Raw genomic sequence first — 21013 nt, forward strand, 5'->3', positions numbered from 1 at the left:
AGATGGGAGGAGTCCCCTCCAAGGGTCACAGTTCTGACAGTGATTGTCGCAGTTCTGACTTGTACAGTTCTGGCAGAGGTTGCCTTTCTCTATGATGACCACCACTGATGGTTAAATTCTCTTCCATAAATTCATCTCTCACTGGGCACTTCCACTCTTTGCCCCCTCAGGCCTAGAGGTTTCTGGCTATTTCTGGTTACCAGATGTCCCGCCATTCATTGTGGGTTCTATTCATCTTTAAAAAGTTCCTTAAATTTTCTTCTGTTAAAACATTGGGTGTATTTCTTCTCTTTTTTTTGGCCAGCTCTCTTAGAAATGCAGCTGTTAATTAAATCAAACTTGCATTTTGGGAATCCACTCAGTTTGGTCACAATGTGTATTTTTATAGGTCACTGGAGTCAATTTGCTAATTTATTTTTACATCTTTGCATTCGTGTTCATGAGAGAATGACCTGTTATTTTCCTTTCTCATCCTGTCTTTTTCAGATTTTAAGATTATGCTACCCTCATGCCAAAGATATAAGGAGTGGTACTTCTGTTTCTACACCATAAAATAATTTGCACTAAGATTAAAATTACGTATTCCTTACATTTTGTTATAAATGTTTGGTAAAATCACGTGGCTTATTATTTGCTTGGTCAATACATTTATTATTGTCTTTATCTGAAAAATCTTCATAAACAATTGTGGTTTTGTGTATTAACTCTTCGGCAGCCTGTTTCTGAGCTCTAAAGAGGGTTGCCTTCTGAGCTACCCAATCTTTCTTCTGGGCAAGTGACATTTTGGGATGGTTCCACTTCTTTTCAGCTTCTTTCTTAAGCTTCTTCTCATCCACTGGATTCTCTTGTATTGCAGCATGAACTTTCTTATACATCTCCTCCATCATGTCTGGCATCACAGGGTCCTTTGGGTATTGAGAGAACTGTTTCTTACAAGCATCTTCATCTTCTTCACTCAGGCTATGCATGTCACTTGCCATATTTTACTCCCTGGTGGGCTTTCAGTGAACCTCAGCACTGAATTCTTTGCTTTCTGAATCATAACCAGGGAATCATTTGGTACTGTGAGGGGTAGACAGGCCTCCATCGGCAACTCCCCTGAGGGTCCCCAGCTTTATTTCCAGTAGTAGACCTGGCAAGTCTTGCATCCAAATAACAGGTCAAGGCACCTGGCTGACGACCAGGGCTTTCTACACTGTCTTCATCTACAGTCACCTCGACTTGGCCTTCATAAATCTTGCTGATACCAAACTGTTAAGAAGCCTGCAGACCAGCAGCAGGCCAGTACAATATGCTGCAGCGTTATTTGTCAGGCCAACTATCACACCTTATTTTGGGAGTTCGTGAGCATAAGCTGCGTATCGTATCTCCTTTTAGACTGGTGTAAGTAATCTGACAAATGATACCTCGGTTGGTTACATGAACTGTCATTCTGTATTTGAGTGTGTTGTACTTATTTTTATCTTGGATTACCAATCATTTCTGAGCATAGTCGTCAGTTTTGCCCTCTTGCCGTCCTCTCAATTTCAGTGGTGTCTCTTTAAGTAGGCTTTATTCTTGACAGCTTCGACAAACCCCATCCTGTGGAACAGAGCCCGGAGTTCACAGCTTGCCAAAGAGCTGGCTTATTTCTTCTTGAATGACATTTGCAAGTTAATTTTTTCTAGAATTTATCAATTTTATTAAGATTTCAAAGTTATCAGGATTAAGTTATAATATCATTTGTCTTTTAAATATCTGCATTATATGGCATTCTGATCCTTTTATAATATTTTTTATTTATAAATTCTGTTTACTTGTTAAATTAGAACTTGCTAGATTTGTCTCAATTTATTAGTGTCTTCAAAAAAGCAAATTTTGGCTCAGTTCATCCTGTCATTATAAACTTATTTTCTATTTCATTAATTTCTATTATGTTCATGATCTTATACCTTCTATTTTCTTTAGGCTTGGTCGCTTATTCTTTTCATACCACATTAAATTGGATGCTTAGCTCATTACTTTGTAAACTTTATTTTCTCCAATGTAAGTAAGTATATAGGTCATAAATTTTCATCTAGGCACAATTTAAGCTGTATCCCATGAACTTTTAAAAACTTTATTAAGATATAATTCACATATCATACAATTCACCAAAGTGAATAACTCAATAGTTTTTGATATGTTACATTATTAATCTTTCTAAATTGTGGCAAAATATAGATAAGATGAAACTTGCCATTTTAACAATTTACGGTGTGCGGTTCAGTGATGTTAATGACGCTCTCAGCATAGTGCTGTCATCGCCACTATTCCCAAAACATCGTCTTTACTTCAACCAGAAACTTTGTGGCCATTAAGCATTAACTTACCATTTCCTCTCCCCTAAGCCCTGCTAAACACTTAATCTACTTTCTATCTCTATGAATTTGCCTGTTTTGGATATTTCATATAGGTGGAATCATACAATGTTTTTCCTTTTATATCTGACATATTTCACTTAGCGTAATTTCTTCAAGGGTCATTCACATGGTAGTGTTATTCAGAACTTCATTCAATAGCTGAGTAATATTCCATTGCATGTATATACCAAGTTTTATTTACTCATTCATCTGTCAGTGGACACGTGGATTGTTTCTACCTTTTGACTATTGGATAATACTACAATAAACATTGGCATACAATTATCTGTTCCAGGGCCTGTTTTCAAGAGTGGAATTTCTGGGTCATATGATAATTCTGTGTTGAGATTTTTGAGGAAGAAACAGTTTCCGATAGTGGCTGAACCATTTTATTCTTTTACATTCCTATCAGTAATGTACAAGGGCTGCACTTCTCCACATTGTGTCATCAACCCGTGTTATTTTTTCTTTTTAAAAACTATCACAGCCATTCTAGTGAGTGTGAAGTGGTATCTCATTTGCATATCTTTGAGAAATGCAGAATCAAATCTTTTACCCATTTTTAAATTCGGTTCCTTGGTGTACTGAGTTATAGGAGTTTTTATATATTTTGGATTTTATGGTTTTTCAAATTACATAAAAATAAGTCATTATCTTTTTAACTAATAACATATTAACTACCTCGGGTAAAATGGGTGATTATTAACATAGTGATCAGTGTGGCTTCACAGAGGATTGTAGCTTCACTCTAAGTCCCGTTCTCAAACTTGAGGCGGATTTGCTGCTGACTTGCTCTAGCTACAACCAAGGCACATAAACTACCTCTATGATGGTTTCATCACTGTTTATTTCCCACATAAAATTTTTTAATGAATTGTATACATATGTATGTGTGTATATACTTATATTTGTAAGGATGGAATTCTAAAGGGAAAGAGTAAAAGGACGGAAACCCAGAGACTATAGATTACATGTTACAGTGCAGTAGGAAAGCATATGGGAAGAACCATTCCCCTGAGTGCTTTTCTTGTCACTTCTGCTTCACAGTACTACACAGGAAGGAGTGAAGTCAGGCTCCCTTCCCTTTAGTTTCTCTTGTGTTCTTCATTTCGTTTCCTGGGACCTCTTATCAGAACTAACAGAGGCTTTACTGGGATGTGGAGAAAAGGAGTGAGCAAAGGTGTCACTGGCTATCTGATCTCGAGCTACCTGCCAGGCCAAGGAAATGGCCCTCCTCGCTATGTGCTCTCCGTGCCAAGAGGGCAAGGACCTGCAAAGTGTGGACAATGAGGTGGTCACATAGGGGAAGTGCACTGGACCCAGCGCTCCTTACCTTCTTAATGAGTTTTGTGTGAGTACACAAAGGAAGTAGTGTTAATGGGCAGTGAGGAAGAAATTGGGTGAGGAGGACATGGAGGGATTAGAGGAAGCAGGAGAATCAATCGATCTGGTCCTCACACTCTGGGCAAGCTACCGATCTAGAAACTTTTTCATTTGATGGCATTGAATTGACCTTTGCCTGTTTAACTTTAATTGTAACACTGCACAAAGCTGGCATTGCCCTCTCAATCACAAATTCATCTGTGGAAAATAAAAGTTTGAAAAAAAAATTTGCTTCTTAAATGCTTATTTTGGTGTTTAATCATCATGATTAGAAACTCAAACTGGAAATGGCCCACTCCTTTCCAGACCTCTAAACAAAACATTATTAGGACTTTCTACACAGTCAAAAATAAGTGGAAGAGGCTTAAGGTAAGGGTCCCAAACAAGATGTTTGTGCAAAAGGCTATCAGTGAGATTTTAAGATTGGATCTAAGTAAAGAAATGTATTCATTAAGAACTACAGGTCACTGTTTCACTACCCTAATGGACTTCAAGCTCTAGGAGGACAGAGAGATTTCTCAATCCTTAGTGCCAGAACAGCACATGGACATAACACATATCTTTTTTGAGTGTATGACTCTCATAACTAGTAAGTTTTATTTTGTAAAACTTAGTGAGTTTTTTAAAAGATGGTGATATAAGAAAAATTTTATACTAGAAATGTTAATTATGATATTTAAAAATAATGTTTCAAGTGGGGAAATTGCTTTCATTCAAAAAAATTTTCTTTAGTATACTCAGCATTTCCTGCTATATCACGTTTTTAAGTGTTCATAAAAAATACCACAAGGTGGCATACAAAGCCTCGTGAAGACATTGCTATTTTTTTGGTCAAAATTTTACTCTATGCTTACGGAACAGCTCCCTTAAATCCTGGTGAGAGGGACTCACTCTGGGCTCTTTGCCTAAGGGCTGTGCCCCGTCCCCCTTGGCAGTGTCCCTCCACACAGAGTGAGCAGCTCACAGGGCTCAGGGATGTGCCCCTTTCCCACCTGGAGAACCTCTTCAAAGGCCTCCCTCCTATCGGGGTGGACAGAGGCGGAGATCACACCCCAAAGGCTTGGGCTGGTCAGAGGGTGCCTCTGCAGGGGCTCAAATGGCGGAGAGGTGCAGCAGTGGAGGGCGGAAAGTCATTCTTGGGGGAGGATGGAGTGGAGACAGAGGATGCTCTGAGGCCAGCTCTCCCTGCTTTGCCGCTTAGTAGTGTCAGGCTGGAGGAGTCCAGGAATTGCAGGAAGCTTGAGGCATATTTGCTGGCCTAGGAATAGCTTATTAGCTTGATTTATAACTTCTAATTATTTAGGTATATATACCATGTGGTATATGTATGGTATATTAAAATCTATTTTCACTCTTGACAAGGCCCTGTAAACATTAGGGTAAGATTATGTGTATGTATCTTATTTGTAGGTATTTCCTGTGTATTTATTTAATATCTATATTTTAGAATCTACATTAGAATCCTGAGATTTCAGTAGTAAAAATCAGCATTTTTATTTGAATAGCTTATTTTCACTATCAGGAAATAAAGTAACTTTCAGCATAAATGGCCTTTAATAAAATCTGCAAACAAAGATGAGTTTTGGCAGTCACTGCAGTGATCCACCAATACTCTCTTTTCCTCCGTCTAACGCATACAATAGGACTCTATTAGGCATGGCTATGTGGCTAGGTTTTGTTTGTTTTAACTTTTGTTTACACTCCTACAAAACAATTATATTGAGATATAACTCTCAAAAAATTCAGCTTTTTAAAGTATACAATTCAGTGGATCTTAGTATTGTATTACATATCCGTCACCATTAACTTTAGAACACTGTTATCACTACACAAAGAAACCTGTACCCATTAGCAGTACGTGACTGGCTTTGACCGCTGTGATGTAAGAAGGACTTTTCACAGCCAGTGCTCAGTTCACCATGCTCTCCCCTCGCCATGGTGACTGGGATATTCCAGAAGTCAGTTTCTTTCAGCCTGCATCCGGGAGTGAAGATAAAAATGGAGCCTTAATGAACCAAGAGGGTGGCTAAGAAGTAAAAGTCTTGTTTTAAGCCACTAAGAATTTGGGGTGATTTGTAGACAGAGTGTAGTGGAACCCAACATGATCAGTGCACACAGGATGAAGGTCTGTTTGAGGAAGTATTTAGGGGAGGCAGAATTCTAAAAAAAAAAAAAAAGGTTTAGAAACTGTAATTCTAAAATGACTAATTACCCTATTACAGTGGAAAAAGATTTACTCAGATATTGAAAAAATGTCACTTCATTTGAGTTAAGAAAAGGAAACTTGACCACTTACATTTACCAAAGAGAGTTCAGTATGACTCCATCATCAACTTTCCTCTGCTAATGGGAGAAAGACGGGAATCACTGTTTGAGACAACTATGTTTTCTTAAGGGTTCTCTGTGGAATTCTATGTGGAATCTATTTGGTCTGAGGTATATATGATGAAGTCTTTGATTTCTTTCCTCTAATCATTTTTCCTTTTCAGTTCAGTTCAGTTCAGTTGCCCAGTCATGTCCTACTCTTTGCAACACCATGGACTGCAGCACGCCAGGCCTCCCTGTCCATCACCAACTCCCAAAGTTTACTCAAACTCATGTCCATTGAGTTGGTGATGCCATCCAGCCATCTTATCCTCTGTCGTCCCCTTCTCCTCCTGCCTTCAATCTTTCCCATCATCAGGGTCTTTTCCAGTGAGTCGGTTCTTTGTGTCAGGTGGGCAAAGTATTGGAAGTTCAGCTTCAGCATCAGTCCTTCCAATGAATATTCAGGACTGGTTGGATCTCCATGCAGTCCAAGGGACTCTCAAGAGTCTTCTCCAACACCACAGTACCAAAGCATCAATTCTTCGGCCCTCAGCTTTCTTTATAGTCTAACTCTCACATCCATACATAACTACTGGAAAAACCATAGCCTTGACTAGACGGACCTTTGTTAGCAAAGTAATGTCTCTGCTTTTTAATATGCTCTCTAGGTTGATCATAACTTTTCTTCCAAGGAGCAAGCGTCTTTTAATTTCATGGCTGCAGTCACCATCTGCAGTGATTTTGGAGCCCAAGAAAACAAAGTCTGACACTGTTTCCCCATCTATCTGCCATGAAGTGATGGGACCAGATGCCATGATCTTAGTTTTCTGAATGTTGAGCTTTAAGCCAACTTTTTCACTCGTCTCTTTCACTTTCATCAAGAGGCTCTTTAGTTTTTTGCTTTCTGTCATAAGGGTGGTGTCATCTGCATATCTGAGGTTAGTGATATTTCTCCCAGCAATCTTGATTCCAGCTTGTGCTTCATCCAGCCCAGCATTTCTCATGATGTATTCTGCATATAAGTTAAATAAGCAGGATGACAATATACAGCGTTGACATACTCGTTTTCCTATTTGGAACCAGTCTGTTGTTCCATGTCCAGTTCTAACTGTTGCTTCCTGACCTGCATACAGGTTTCTCAAGAGGTGGGTCAGGTGGTCTGGTATTCCCATCTCTTTCAGAACTTTCCACAGTTTGTTGTGATCCACACAATCAAAGGCTTTGGCATAGTCAATAAAGCAGAAGTAGATGTTTCTCTGGAATTCTCTTGCTTTTCTGATGATCCAGAGGAGGTTGGCAATTTGATGTGTATGTGGCTTATATGATCTATATTCCTCACCAGACTGTAAGTCTTTTGGGGACAAGGCACACCTAGCTTTTATGTATCCCACAACCTTCTTCAAAGTGCTTTATAACAAATATTTGTTAAGCAAAGTTATAACTATTATAGAAATATAGTTTAAAATCTTTGATATCAGTTATTTTATAATTATTATTTACTTTTTTAAGACTGCAGAAAAAAAGTTATTAATGGATGCTTTTGACTTTAATATATACTGTGGAAATGCACACATGTTTTCAAGCCAATATATAGTTTCAGGTCCTAATCTTTAGCCTGTCTAACAAGGTGAACTTACCAATACACTGTAGGAGCCCATTAAGTAACTACAATATTTTTAGACGTTTCAATGACACAGGAAGAGGTTTCATTTAACACATTCAATAAATATTTATTAATGCAGTTCTAGGTAGTCAAACAGTTTTTAAAAGGGGAGAATATTAAAAAAAAAAATTGAAACTGAAAACATGGTAACAATACCAAAGTTTTGAGTTGGAATTTAGTTTACTTCCTAAGAAGCAAGCATGCTTTGCCTGTTGACTTTGTAGAAGAAAAAATGATATCCATATATTACATGCGTCCTTTGCCTAAATATATATATATATGTGTGTATATATATATATGCACTGACATTCAAATGAAGAACAACTTCAGATAAATTAAATAATTACAAAATAAACCTTCAGGATTTAGTCATTAAGAGTTTGTCAAGATACTTTTTCTATGTAATCGTTTTGAATGGAAAAGATAAGATTCAAGGTGATATATTCTCTAAACAGCACTTTAAATGAATTTTTGTGTTTACTAAGTTAAGTACTCAAGGACTTGGTTTGAAGAGTCCAAGAGACTAAAAGTCTGCTTTTCAAGAGCATTATGATCTTCCATTAGTGGAGAGATTTTGGCATTTCTATATTCTAATAGTTCACGATCCTTGCTTGATGTCAGTAACTCACTATCGACTACTCCAATAGTCGCATCTTCTACCAGAATACCTGCGTGGTATGCTCCAACTGGAAGCTCAGGCATTCCAATGTAGTCATGATCTGCCACTACTGAACCATGTAAGAGATGGAGACTATCTGAAAGAAGGAACATAAGTTTGCCTTTTAGAATTATAATTAAACCACTTTAAAATGAAATAATGTAAAATAAGGAATACAATCCCAAGTAATACAAATTAATTATCAAGATTAATTTCTGGTGGGTTCTCATATCTCCTAAATAAATAACATGTTGAAGAATGAATAAAATGATACATGAATTTGACAGTTCATACATACAGAATTCAGGAGAGATCAATGAATTAAGAGAGCCAAACTTTTTTTATAAAACTAGGAATAATATAAAGAGATTTTATTTTTACAAGTTAAAAAAATTTTTTTTATTGTGGTACAATTGATTTACAATGTTGTGTTAGTTTCAGGTGTACACCAAAGCAAATCTGTTACATACATATATCCACTCTTTTATGGGTTCTTTTCCCTATAGGCCATTACAGAGTATTCTCTTGATCTGTCTTGGTAGGTGTAAGTGAGGGGGTGGAAAGGGCTGAGAATCATGGTATAGGTTAAAAACAAAAGTTATAAACAATATTTTTGATGTTGATGATATTCTTAATATATATCTCAAAGCATTTCTGGATGCATTATGGGGTCCTGAAAGATATTTTAACAAATGGAATTGTTAAATCCATATATTTACAACTTTAGATAATTCTTTAATCTTTATAGAATTCATATTAGGACAATAATATCAAATTGTCACACTATGAAGTAATAAACTACAATGAAGATAAAGTTCCTAGAATCAGGTTTATATAACAGGTATGCGCAAGTAGGCAGGCTACAATGGATTAGGTTAAAAAGATTAGCTTACTTAAGTCTAATTTAATATTAAAATGCTCGTGAACTTTCAAGGTGTAGCTAAGTCCATACTAAAATACTGACAAGGAATTTTCCTTGTCAGCATTTTATTCTATTTTCAGCAAATTTATCTTCACTATCAGGGAAAAAAATGCTTAAAATGAGGGTTAAACAGATGGCAAAGCAGCAGAATCTTTATAAACAAAAGTTAATGTAGATAAAAGAATTCCTCTCTACATAGTATTTTAATTCATTACAACAAGGAACTATTCTACTACCGCTGATTAGCTTTCTGGACCCCTGTCTTCTCTTTCTGGATTTTCTCCCAAAACATTAACAGAATCTCTTCAAGATTTTAATAGCTTAAAGAATCCTCAAATTTTAAGTTCAAGAAAGAGCAAAAGGAACATTAATCGCTCATTTAGATTAGAGATCAATGAAAGTTTCTCAGAGCAGATAAATGTGCTAATATATCCCAGAACACGATTCCACCATACTTATCCTCATACTAACACTGGAAGGACTGATGCGAAGCTGCAACTCCAATACTCTGGCCACCTGATGTGAAGAGCTGACTCATTTGAAAAGACCCTGATGCTGGGAAGATTGAAAGTGGGAGGAGAAGGGGATGACAGAGGATGAGATGGTTGGATGGCATCACCGACTCTATGGTCATGAGTTTGAGTAAACTCTGGGAGTTGGTGATGGACAGGAAGGCCTGGCGTGCTGTAGTCCATGGGGTCGCAGAGAGTCAGACACAACTGAGTGACTGAACTGAACTGAAGTGAATATGTGAAAAGCTAACTGAATCTATTCCAACCCTGTAAGTCACACATTTACGAACTTTAAATTTACAAACACCAAAAGATCAACAAATCTATGCTCTCTCCTAATAGGTGGTGTAAGAAGACTTGGGCTTGCATGGACATTTAGTTTTGCCCATTTACTTCTTCATTAGGGAAAGTGTACCTGGTATTTTAGTTTAGAGAGGTTTTCTAAGTTTAACCTCACCAATTCTTATTAATGCAAAAGCAGTAATTACATTGAAAATGCTATTAAGATACACACAGTTATGATGGAAATAAAAGTATGGATAATTGAAGGTGATAACAATGATGTTTCTACGTTAGTAGGCAATAAAATGTTGAACAAGAGAACAATTCTGAAAGATAAAAAAAATCATGCAACCCATGAGAAGTGCTATGCTCAATAGTAGCAGGAAAGAGGAAAAAAGGATCAGTGAAATCAGAACACCTTTAGAATGTGTTGCTAGAGGTTCAACATCAAAGTCTGCTATTAGTCTGTTAATATCAGAGAAAGCTAGGTAGTCATTTAAAAGAACTTGAAAGGTTAGGTATGGTAAAAATGTTGCTGATGAAATTTTTCTAATAAGTCATGGAGAATTTCATAGGTTCAGGGTACAATGCTACAATGTATTAGTGAGAGCAGTTACTATAAGCATTTAAAGTATTTCCATACTGGATCTTTGCAGAGATCTTTGATGAAGGAAGTTTTCTGTCTCAAAATATTTTTTCATACACATCAAGCAGGTCTACTATAGCAAAATATGTCCAGTAAACATGTATCAACAGGGAAACTATGGATAGATGTAAAGTTTTTAGAAGTTATCCCTTTGATTTCCTGAAAATACATTCAAAGACCTTGAGTGTAAGCACCTCCTAGTTACACAGACTTTGAAACAAAAGGACTTGACCAACCTCACTTGTTTGTAAAAGATGAAAGCTTCTATATGTAAGTAACCAATATATATATCTGAATGTATACGTACACACTTTCTTTTAAGTAAGGTTTAAAGTAACTTAGTGTGATAAAACTGCAATGAATAAGGATTATACTCAGCAAATTCTACACAAATTACTCTATATGCAATGGAAAACTACTCTGGAGATTTCAAGTTGCCTTTGTATACAAAAAACAATTCTCATTCATTTGGAAAGGTCAAATATGTTTCCATCCTACTGTGTCCTAAATCTACTGAAGCCAACAGAAATGCTCTTTAACTTCAAAAAGGATGACCAAAGATTCACCAGAAAGAGATTTTTGAGGCCTTACATGAATGCTTAAATAATACTATTTTAGATATATTGATTATAAAATATATTGCTAAAATCATTTTCACCTACTTTTTTAACATGGTTACTAGAAAATTTTAAATTATATATTATATAGTTTTTTCATTATATATCTATTAGACAATACTAATCTAGAATAATCTTGAGTTACGGATATAGAAAAGAACAAGGTAAGTTTTTGCCCCCAGTATAAAGAGAGATAAACAAAACCATATTAGAGGACTTGTCTACTCAGTCACATTACATGATAGAATTTACTTAATTTTTATTTTCTCATTCTATTGATTTAGTTACTAATATAACATGCTTGATGAAAGCATTGTTTCAGTTTTGATCGGACTGACTAAGTCTTTAGTTTCTCAGAAGCAGAGGTATTTTCAAGACATGTCAGAAAGGTGTTATCAGCAGTTTTGACATACTTTTCCTTAGAGTGAAAAACAAAGTGAGATAAGAATATTAAAATTTCCCTAAGGACAAAAATAAAAACCAAATATTAAAACCAAAGAATCAGAAAAGTCTGAGTGATTTGGATTAACTTATTTTTTCAAGTAGAAAAAGTATAAGGTTTCAGGATAATTAATTTTCTTATTCTGAAATGAAGTGTCTTGACTAAACCTATACATGGCCTGATATCCTAAAACTAGTACAGTGTGTTGCCATACTAGTACTTTTCTCATGATAAAATAAATAACTGTAATTTGACACTACTTAGTTATTATACGAGATAACCAGTACTAACAGAGAACTGAATGATTCTTATTTTGAGATGACATAACTAGAGGTCAAAGGGAGGCACTGTGCAGGAACTACAGTGGGTCTTCATACCCCAAGGTTTGCACCATGGATGTGGAGGTGGGGGAGTACAGTGCCGTTTCATACAAGGGACCTGGGCACACGTGGAGTTTGGTGTCCACGGGGGTCCTGGAATTGATTCCCTGCGGACACCAACAGATGACTGTACATTAACAATAAAGTCAAGCTTTATTTAATATAGGGACTAAGCTCTGTTTTCTGTTGTGAGCGCAGACCATAACTGTGTCAGGCAGAATAGCAGACCCTAATGGTAGCTGTGTACTAATTCATGAACCTTGTGATCACATTACCTAACGTGGTAAAGGAGGATCAGGGTAGTGATGGAATTAAGGTTGCTAACCAACTGACCAATCAGTCTTAGAGTAGGGAGACTATCTTGGATTATCAGGATAGGCCCGAGCATAAGTGTCCTGAAATGCAGAAGATTGAAGAAGAATAGGAGGCTGGAGTGATGTGACATGAGAAGAACTCTACCCCACTGCTGGCTTCTAAGACAGGAAGAGGACCACAAGTCATGTGATGTGAGCAGCCTCTGGAAGGTGGAAAATGCACAAAAACACCCTGCAAACTAGTACAGCCACTATGGAGAACAGTGTGGAGATTCCTCAAAAAACTGGAAATAGAACTGCCATATGACCCAGCAATCCCACTGCTGGGCATACACACTGAGGAAACCAGACTTGAAAGAGACGCGTATACCCCAATGTTCATCGCAGCACTGTTTATAATAGCCAGGACATGGAAGCAACCTAGATGCCCATCAGCAGATGAATGAATAAGGAAGCTGTGGTACATATACCCAATGGAATATTACTCAGCCATTAAAAAGAATACATTTGAATCAGTTCTAATGAGGTGGATGAAACTGGAGCCTATTATACAGAGTGAAGTAAGCCAGAAAGACAAACACCAATACAGTATATACTAACACATATATATGGTATTTAGTCAATCGGTAAAGATAACCCTGTATGCGAGACATCAAAAGAGACACAGATAAATAGAACAGTATTATGGACTCTATGGGAGAGGGTAAGGGTGGGATGACATGGGAGAATGGCATGGAAGCATGTAAATTATCATATGTGAAATGAATCGCCAGTCCAGGTTCAATGCATGATACAGGGTGCTCGGGGCTGGTGTACCGGGATGACCCGGAGGGATGGGATGGGGAGGGAGGTGGAAGGGGGGTTCTCGAAGGGGAAAACATGTACACCCATGGTGGATTCATGTCAATGTATGGCAAAACAAATACAATATTGTAAAGTTAAAAAATAGAAAATAAACTAATTAACAATAAAGACATCAATAAAAGAAAAAAAAGTGAGGGGAAAAAAAAAAACACCCTCTTGAGCCTCCAGAAAGGAACACAGCCCTGCCATGCCTTACTGTAGCCCAATGAGATCTACACTGGATTTCTAAGTACAGAACTGTGAGACAGTAAGCTTGTATTGTTTTAAGCCACTAAGTTTGTGGTAAATTATTATGGCAGCAATGGGAAACATATAAAAGAATAAAAACCATTTCACAAACTGTGAGAGGCAATCAGACCAAGGCCTTTAGGGGAGGCAGACACATACTGATCATGATAATTCCCAATCAAAACAAAATTACTCAAAATCTATGTCACATACAATAATGAGGAGTTAATAACATTTTTCTACTCAAAGGAAAATATTGTAATTATGAAGAGACACAATGGTATGGCATAAAATTTCTTATTAAAATAGTCTTGAAAAGGTGCCTGGAACTGAACTAGACAGACAGACACATAGGCCTGCTTAAAACAGCAATGAGAAACACTGTTGACCTAGTACTGGATATGCTCCCTCTCCGTTATGTTCTGGATAAGAATGGATGAGAAGTTGGCAACAGAAGCATATCTGTTCTGGATGGCGAGCTTTAATGCAGTTATGACATCTCGAGGCTGATAAGAGCAACAATGCAGACAAATTCATAGTCCTTTTGGCTACACTATGTTCAAATTTATGTCAAAAGAATGGGATGAGTACTCAGAGACATTATATTTGCTTTAAATTTAGTTCAAAGACTTTAAAATCAGCTTTTGAGGTGAAGATTTTCAGGAAAATATGTGATACTAGAGGAAAAGATGACAGAAATCACATTTGTTTTGAATTTCTACAAATAAGAGAAACACACAAAAAACAGACCAGAGTAAACCAGAACCAGACTCCAGGATAGCTAGGTTAGTACTTCTTTTGATTAATAAGAAAAAACAATTTTACTCATCAATTTGAGGTTCCTTATATGTACACTAGTACTAATTTTGCAATTTCCTTTGTATTACTGGAAGAATAATCTGCAGAGAATTTAACCATGAAGCAAAAACTGTACTGCTTCTGTTTAGAAATTGTTCTATTCAATTGGATTCTGGAATATTCAGTAGTAGCAGAATGTTAGATCTCCTTAAGAAATTCTTTGGCAGCAACCTTGAGAAAGAAGAATGGAACTGGAGGAATCAACCTGCCTGACTTCAGGCTCTACTACAAAGCCACAGTCATCAAGACAGTATGGTACTGGCACAAAGATAGAAATATAGATCAATGGAACAAAATAGAAAGCCCAGAGATAAACCCACACACCTATGGACACCTTATCTTCGACAAAGGAGGCAAGAATATACAATGGAGAAAAGACAATCTCTTTAACAAGTGGTGCTGGGAAAACTGGTCAACCACTTGTAAAAGAATGAAACTAGAACACTTCCTAACACCGTACACAAAAATAAACTCAAAATGGATTAAAGATGTAAACGTAAGACCAGAAACAATAAAACTCCTAGAGGAAAACATAGGCAAAACACTCTCTAACATAAATCACAGCAGGATCCTCCATGACCCACCTCCCAGAATATTGGAAATAAAAGCAAAAATAAACAAATGGGACCTAATTAAAATTAAAAGCTTTTTCACAACAAAGGAAACTATAAGCAAGGTGAAAAGACAGCCTTCAGAATGGGAGAAAATAATAGCAAACAAAGCAACAAACAATCTCAAAAATATACAAGCAACTCCTGCAGCTGAATTCCAGAAAAATAAATGACCCAATCAAAAAATGGGCCAAAGAACTAAACAGACATTTCTCCAAAGAAGACATACACATGGCTAACAAACACATGAAAAGATGCTCAACATCACTCATTATTAAAGAAATGCAAATCAAAACCACAATGAGGTATCATTTCACACCAGTCAGAATGGCTGCTATCCAAAAGTCTACAAGCAATAAATGCTGGAGAGGGTGTGGAGAAAAGGGAACCCTCTTACACTGTTGGTGGGAATGCAAACTAGTACAGCCACTATGGAGAACAGTGTGGAGATTCCTTAAAAAACTGGAAATAGAACTGCCATATGACCCAGCAATCCCACTGCTGGGCATACACACCAAGGAAACCAGAATTGAAAGAGACACGTGTACCCCAATGTTCATCGCAGCACTGTTTATAATAGCCAGGACTTGGAAGCAACCTAGATGTCCATCAGCAGACGAATGGATAAGGAAGCTGTGGTACATATACACAATGGAATATTACTCAGCCATTAAAAAGAATACATTTGAATCAGTTCTATTGAGATGGATGAAACTGGAGCCCATTATACAGAGTGAAGTAAGCCAGAAAGAAAAACACCAATACAGTATACTAATGCATATATATGGAATTTGAAAGATGGTAACGATAACCCTATATGTGAAACAGAATAAGAGACACAGATGCATAGAACAGTCTTATGGACTCTGAGGGAGAAGGTGAGGGTGGGACGTTCTGAGAGAATAGCACTGAAACATGTATATTATCATATGTGAAACAGAACACCATTCCAGGTTCGATGGTTCGATGCATGAGACAAACGCTCAGGGCTGGGGCAATGGGATGACCCAGAGGGATGGGATGGGGAGGGAGGTGGGAGGGGGGTTCAGGATGGGGAACACATGTAAACCCATGGCTGATTCATGTCAATGTATGGCAAAAACCACTACAATACTGTGAAGTAATTAGCCCCCAACTAAAATAAATAAATTTATTAAAAAATAATAATAATATAAAAATAGAAATTCTTTGGCAAGAGCAAGTTACAAAATGGTTAAACAGATCCTGATGCAGCAACATTTTAAGCAGGGATTTTGCATTAATTTGGGAAGGTTAACACATTAGAAGGAATCAAGTCCTGAACACCAAAGATTGAGGGGAAAAGCAGAAGAAAGGACAACCTGCACTTTATAATATTTTGTTTCTACTTAACTTGCAGAAGGAAGAAATCATAAAGGGTAGCTTAGAACTGAAAAGGCATAAGGAATAAAAGTGCTGCTTTTAACAGAGAATGAAGGTACTGGGAGCTTTCTGAGTTGGAATAGTCCAAGATAAGTTTACTAGAGCAACTGGTTCTGTCATAAGTAGGAACAAAGGTACTAAGAGCTTTTAACATGAGAGTTGTGACCCAGATCAGAAACAGTTGTGCAGCCTCAAGGGCTTCATATCCTAAGAAAGAGCGTTATCTATTATCATTATTTTTGTAATTATTTACTTAAGCCTGTTAAATAACACAGTTGTTTATATTGTTTTAAAAGGCACTAAATTGTATCTTTCTTGTTACTCACATTCAAATAATTCTGATGCTTTATCTTTCTTTACAGAAAAAACAAAAGTAACTAGCTAAGATACCAATTTATTCCCTCTCAGTTATCTGCCTCAAAGAAACTCTAGAGAGCAGATACAATAGGACAAAATAAAAGCTTCAATAAAGTAGATTTAAACTAAAAGCCATGTCAGTTAGCTCCAGTCTACAAAAGAAAGTATTAGAGAAGATCAAGATATCTTAACTATCCAGATTCACATTTAGGAGCAAGTAGCATCGTCCAGGGTGCTATTCACCTCTTATATTAGTGCTTTATATCATTCTCAGGACCTCTCACTCTCACCTTCCCCTGCATCTACCATGGCCGTGACAAAGATGCAACATTAAAAATTAATCACATCTTTAAATGTCCCCTAATATGTTTATCTCACAACAGAATTCCAGACGGTGTTTGTTTTGGCATTATTTATCTTAGCTACTATCATGTCATGCTAAAAGTGACAAAATATTCTGAAAGTGAAAATAATGAAGATATAATTCTTCCCTCTATGAAAGATGTCCAGTATCTTGCACATGAACTGTGGGAAAAAGTGTGTGAAAGTAACACTAGAAATCAAAATAAAATCTCTTACAAACCTGACAGTTTCAGAAGCCATATGCTAATAAAAAACACTCTTTGGGCTCCAGCACTGTACGAAATTTTATAAAAATGAAAAGGGAAAAATAAAACCTAACCAAAGGAAAGGCAGGGAAAAGGAGGAGAGATTTCTTATAATTTAACTTTTCTTTTCATTCAAAGAAAGTAAAAATGTAGAGAAGTGACAGATATTTACCTTGTTCACTCAATTCTCTTACATAGGGCTTAAGGTGGGACATTTTGATAGGTCTTTTAAGTCTAGTCCCAGTGCTGTCTCGCAGAACAGCACATCCATTTTCTGTAATATAGTCTATGACACAAGGACCAACCCATTCAGACTGGAAACGACCATCCTTCCACCAGTTTTTCCTTTGTCGTAAAACTTCATGACCCACTTTTAGATGAAATGGATTTAATTGCTTTGGTTTCTTTTTAACAACGATTTTGCTTTTATTTAATTCATCAAAATTGTTGTTCTCCATCTGCAAGTGTTAAAAAAAAAGGATGAAAGAGCCATAGTTTCTTGAAGGTAAATACAGATAATATTATAATAAAAAGATTATTTATTGAGATGCTACTGAAAGCTAGGGAAGAATCCCATTTAATTTTTTAAAACAATATTTCAAAATCAAAATTATTATCCCAAGTTTATAAAGAAAATAAAGTAATATGACATGAAGTAACAGGCCCAAGTTAAATAACTGGGAAGCAAGACCAGGGATTTGAATTCAGCTGTACCTTCATTCCAAAACACATGGTCCTATTAATGTCTCTCAGAATTGCATAGCTAATAAACACACTGTTTAATCAAGACATGCATAATTCAATAGAAAAAATTTGGTTTAAGTGTATGTCATGCGTATATGTGTGTGTATGCTGAAAAAACATTTTTATATCATTTTATAGACTTTTTAATTAGTTTTTTTCTATTAGAATCACCTGGCCCGCTGAAGTTGTCTTATTCTCCATTATTTTATCAGCTTCTTTTATTGCATCTAGAATTTTGGCAAACATACTTGTACTATCACCATCCACTTCACGAATATCTGAAGATTCAGGCATGTAAGGATTTCGATTAAACATTTGAAAATATGGTGTATTTTTAGTAGGTTCCTATCAAGAAAAATAAACAACAATTTGTAATAAAACATACAGCCAAGAGATAATCATAACTCAAAAGTACCGAATTATAAAAAGATACATACCAAGTGAGTAACATTGAAGGCGAATGAAACAGCTGATAGGTGATCATCCCAGTTGTTTGGGTAGTCAGCACAATGTTTGGAAAGAAATGTTTTGATAGTGCTAGGTGTACTTTCAGTTGGATTAATTGTTTGGGAGGCATGAGAAATAACAATTTGCTTTGTGCCAAACAATTCACATAGTTCTACATTGATCTGAAAAATATGTAAAAACAACAGTGACTTTAAAAGTCTGTATTTGATTTTTCCCTTGATGGAAAGGTTTCAAAAGAATTTAAATCTTCCCTTTTCCTTGATCATTTGTTTGCTGTGTCAGTTGCTAAGTTGTGTCCGACTCTTCTGCGATCCCATGGACCGTAGCCCCGCCAGGCTCCTCTGTCCATGGATTTCTCAGGCAGGAGTGGGTTGCCATTTCCGTTCTCCAGGGGATCTTCCCAATCCAGGGATCAAACCTGCACTTACTGCCAAGCCTGGGAAGCCCATTCTATGAAGGGTAGTTTGGTGAAAACTGGACAATATCTAGAAACTTGATTACTGTCAGTAAAGCAAAAAAATGAGCAAGGGGACCACTATGGGCTCCCTCATGTTGCAGATTCTCACTTTTCTCCCAAGATACATTTCCATACCATGTGCGACATACAATCTTCTGCTTTGTTGATTCAGGAGGCTATTATCAATTTATATATTATACATATACAATTATACATATTAGTAAAAGCTTCATTTCTTTCTTATTGGATGGAAAAAATTAACAAAAGCTCTAATATTGCCATTCCTTATTTTGTAGATGACTGCTACCTTAGTCAAGGTAGGCAAGTTACAAAATACAACCAAGGCTCAGGGGTTCAACTCAAAAATTTTACTACTTGCTAAGACAAGGTCAGCTACAGGTCAGAGTGTCTCTCCAAAGCAAATGTTCTCCCTTAGGTACCTCAACAATCCTGGACAAGAGAAAATCCACTATCGTTTAGGGTAATACCTGAAATATTCAGTTGATTCTCCAGAGAAAGAATAAGACTGGAAGAATGAAGAATTGAGCATGAGGTTTTCAGTACTTTGGGCTAAAAGTGGCACACATTCATTCATTTACTTTCTCTGGCCAGATGTGTTACTTGGGTTTACTCACCTGCAAGAAGCTATGACAGCACATTTGGAAGGCTAGGAGAACTAGTTATTGATGAGCACCAATCACAAAACAACAGATGGTTATGTATATTTTAATCACTAAAAGCTACAAAAGCAACATAATGATAACACAAACTGAAAAATGAAGAAAACAAACCTACAACCTCATTACTCTTAAAAACCCCATGGTTAACCACACAAATTTTTGTTTTAGTTTCTTTACATCTATTTTTTTTTAATGTTTGAAAAAAAAATGTTTTTAATGTATTTAAATTGGAGAAGACTGCTTTACAATGTTGTGTTGGTTTCTGCCACACATCAGCATGAATCAGCCAGAGGGATACATACGTCCCCTCCCTCTTCAACCTCTTCCCACCTCCCACCCCATCCCACCCCTCACGGTTGTCACAGAGCCCTGGGCCGAGCTCCCTGCATCACACAGCAAATTCCCAGTCTGTTTTGCGTGTGGCGACGTGTATGTTTCAGTGCTGCTCTCTCAACCTGTCCCACCCTCTCCTTCCGCTGCTGTGTCCACAAGTCTCTCCTCGACGTCCGTGTCTCTACTGCTGCCCTGCAGATAGGCTCATCAGTACCATTTTCTAGACTTCATATAGCTTTTACATAGTTATCTACATAAAATATGTATGTGTAATATATGTAATAACATTTTTTATCCAGATTTTTAATTTAACCAGAAGACATATATGCGTGTGTATGTGTACGGCTCTTACTGGATCTCTGGCAAATTGTTTTACAAGAGTTAGTTTCAAGTTGCAATACTACCAGTAATGTAAAGCTGTATTATTTTATCTGTAGTCTACTTGGTATTTTTGTTATTATTACTATTTTTCTTGATATGGATAAACAAAAACTGGTGTTCATTTTCCTTACTCATTACTATTGGGTTTGAACCTTTTTTCATATTATTTTTATTCCCTCTTGTGAATTACATTTCTGACACTGACTCAATTTTTTGTTTGAATCTTTTATAATAAAGGCATTAACACTTTCCTGCATGAATCTGTCTTATTTTTGTTGGCCTGTTCCTTGGCCTTTATGTTTTGGTTATTTTACCACATATAAATTTCTAATTTTTAAACAGCCCAAATTTGGTGATTTTTCCATTCAAATTTATGCCTCTAGTCCCTAAGCCTGGAATGTCAACTCAGTCTCTGGAGATTTTTTGTTTAAAGTCAATTGAATTTTTGTTTGCTTCAATTAAAAAACACAAAAATTTTAATTTATCTGAAAATCATTTTGGTATGCAATAATTCTA

At 36.5% G+C, this 21013-nt stretch overlaps 1 protein-coding gene and 1 pseudogene across 7 annotated transcripts in view; both read right to left on the reverse strand.

Annotated features, from left to right (window-relative positions):
* Nucleotides 1-596: 596 nt before the first annotated feature.
* LOC145510941 (large ribosomal subunit protein uL18 pseudogene) lies at nucleotides 597-1580 on the reverse strand (annotated as a pseudogene).
* Nucleotides 1581-5233: 3653 nt separating this feature from the next.
* Nucleotides 5234-21013, reverse strand: part of GIN1 (gypsy retrotransposon integrase 1) — a 33587-nt gene continuing 17807 nt past the window's right edge. For 4 of the 7 annotated variants that reach the window (XM_081503705.1, XM_081503700.1, XM_081503704.1 and 1 more), the window contains exons 5-8: nucleotides 18616-18807; nucleotides 18350-18523; nucleotides 17607-17892; nucleotides 7781-8489 (exon numbers count right to left, since the gene is read on the reverse strand). In XM_081503705.1, the coding sequence (XP_081359831.1) occupies nucleotides 8215-8489; nucleotides 17607-17892; nucleotides 18350-18523; nucleotides 18616-18807 (927 nt within the window). In that variant the 3' untranslated portion in view covers nucleotides 7781-8214. Of the gene's footprint in view, nucleotides 5925-7780; nucleotides 8490-17606; nucleotides 17893-18349; nucleotides 18524-18615; nucleotides 18808-21013 lie in introns of those variants that run through there. The other 3 variants (XM_081503702.1, XM_081503701.1, XM_081503703.1) reach the window with 2 other exon arrangements.

Source organism: Giraffa tippelskirchi, chromosome 6, assembly GCF_054371585.1.
Source record: "Giraffa tippelskirchi isolate mGirTip1 chromosome 6, T2T-mGirTip1v1.2.pri, whole genome shotgun sequence".
Classification (NCBI taxonomy): domain Eukaryota; kingdom Metazoa; phylum Chordata; class Mammalia; order Artiodactyla; family Giraffidae; genus Giraffa; species Giraffa tippelskirchi.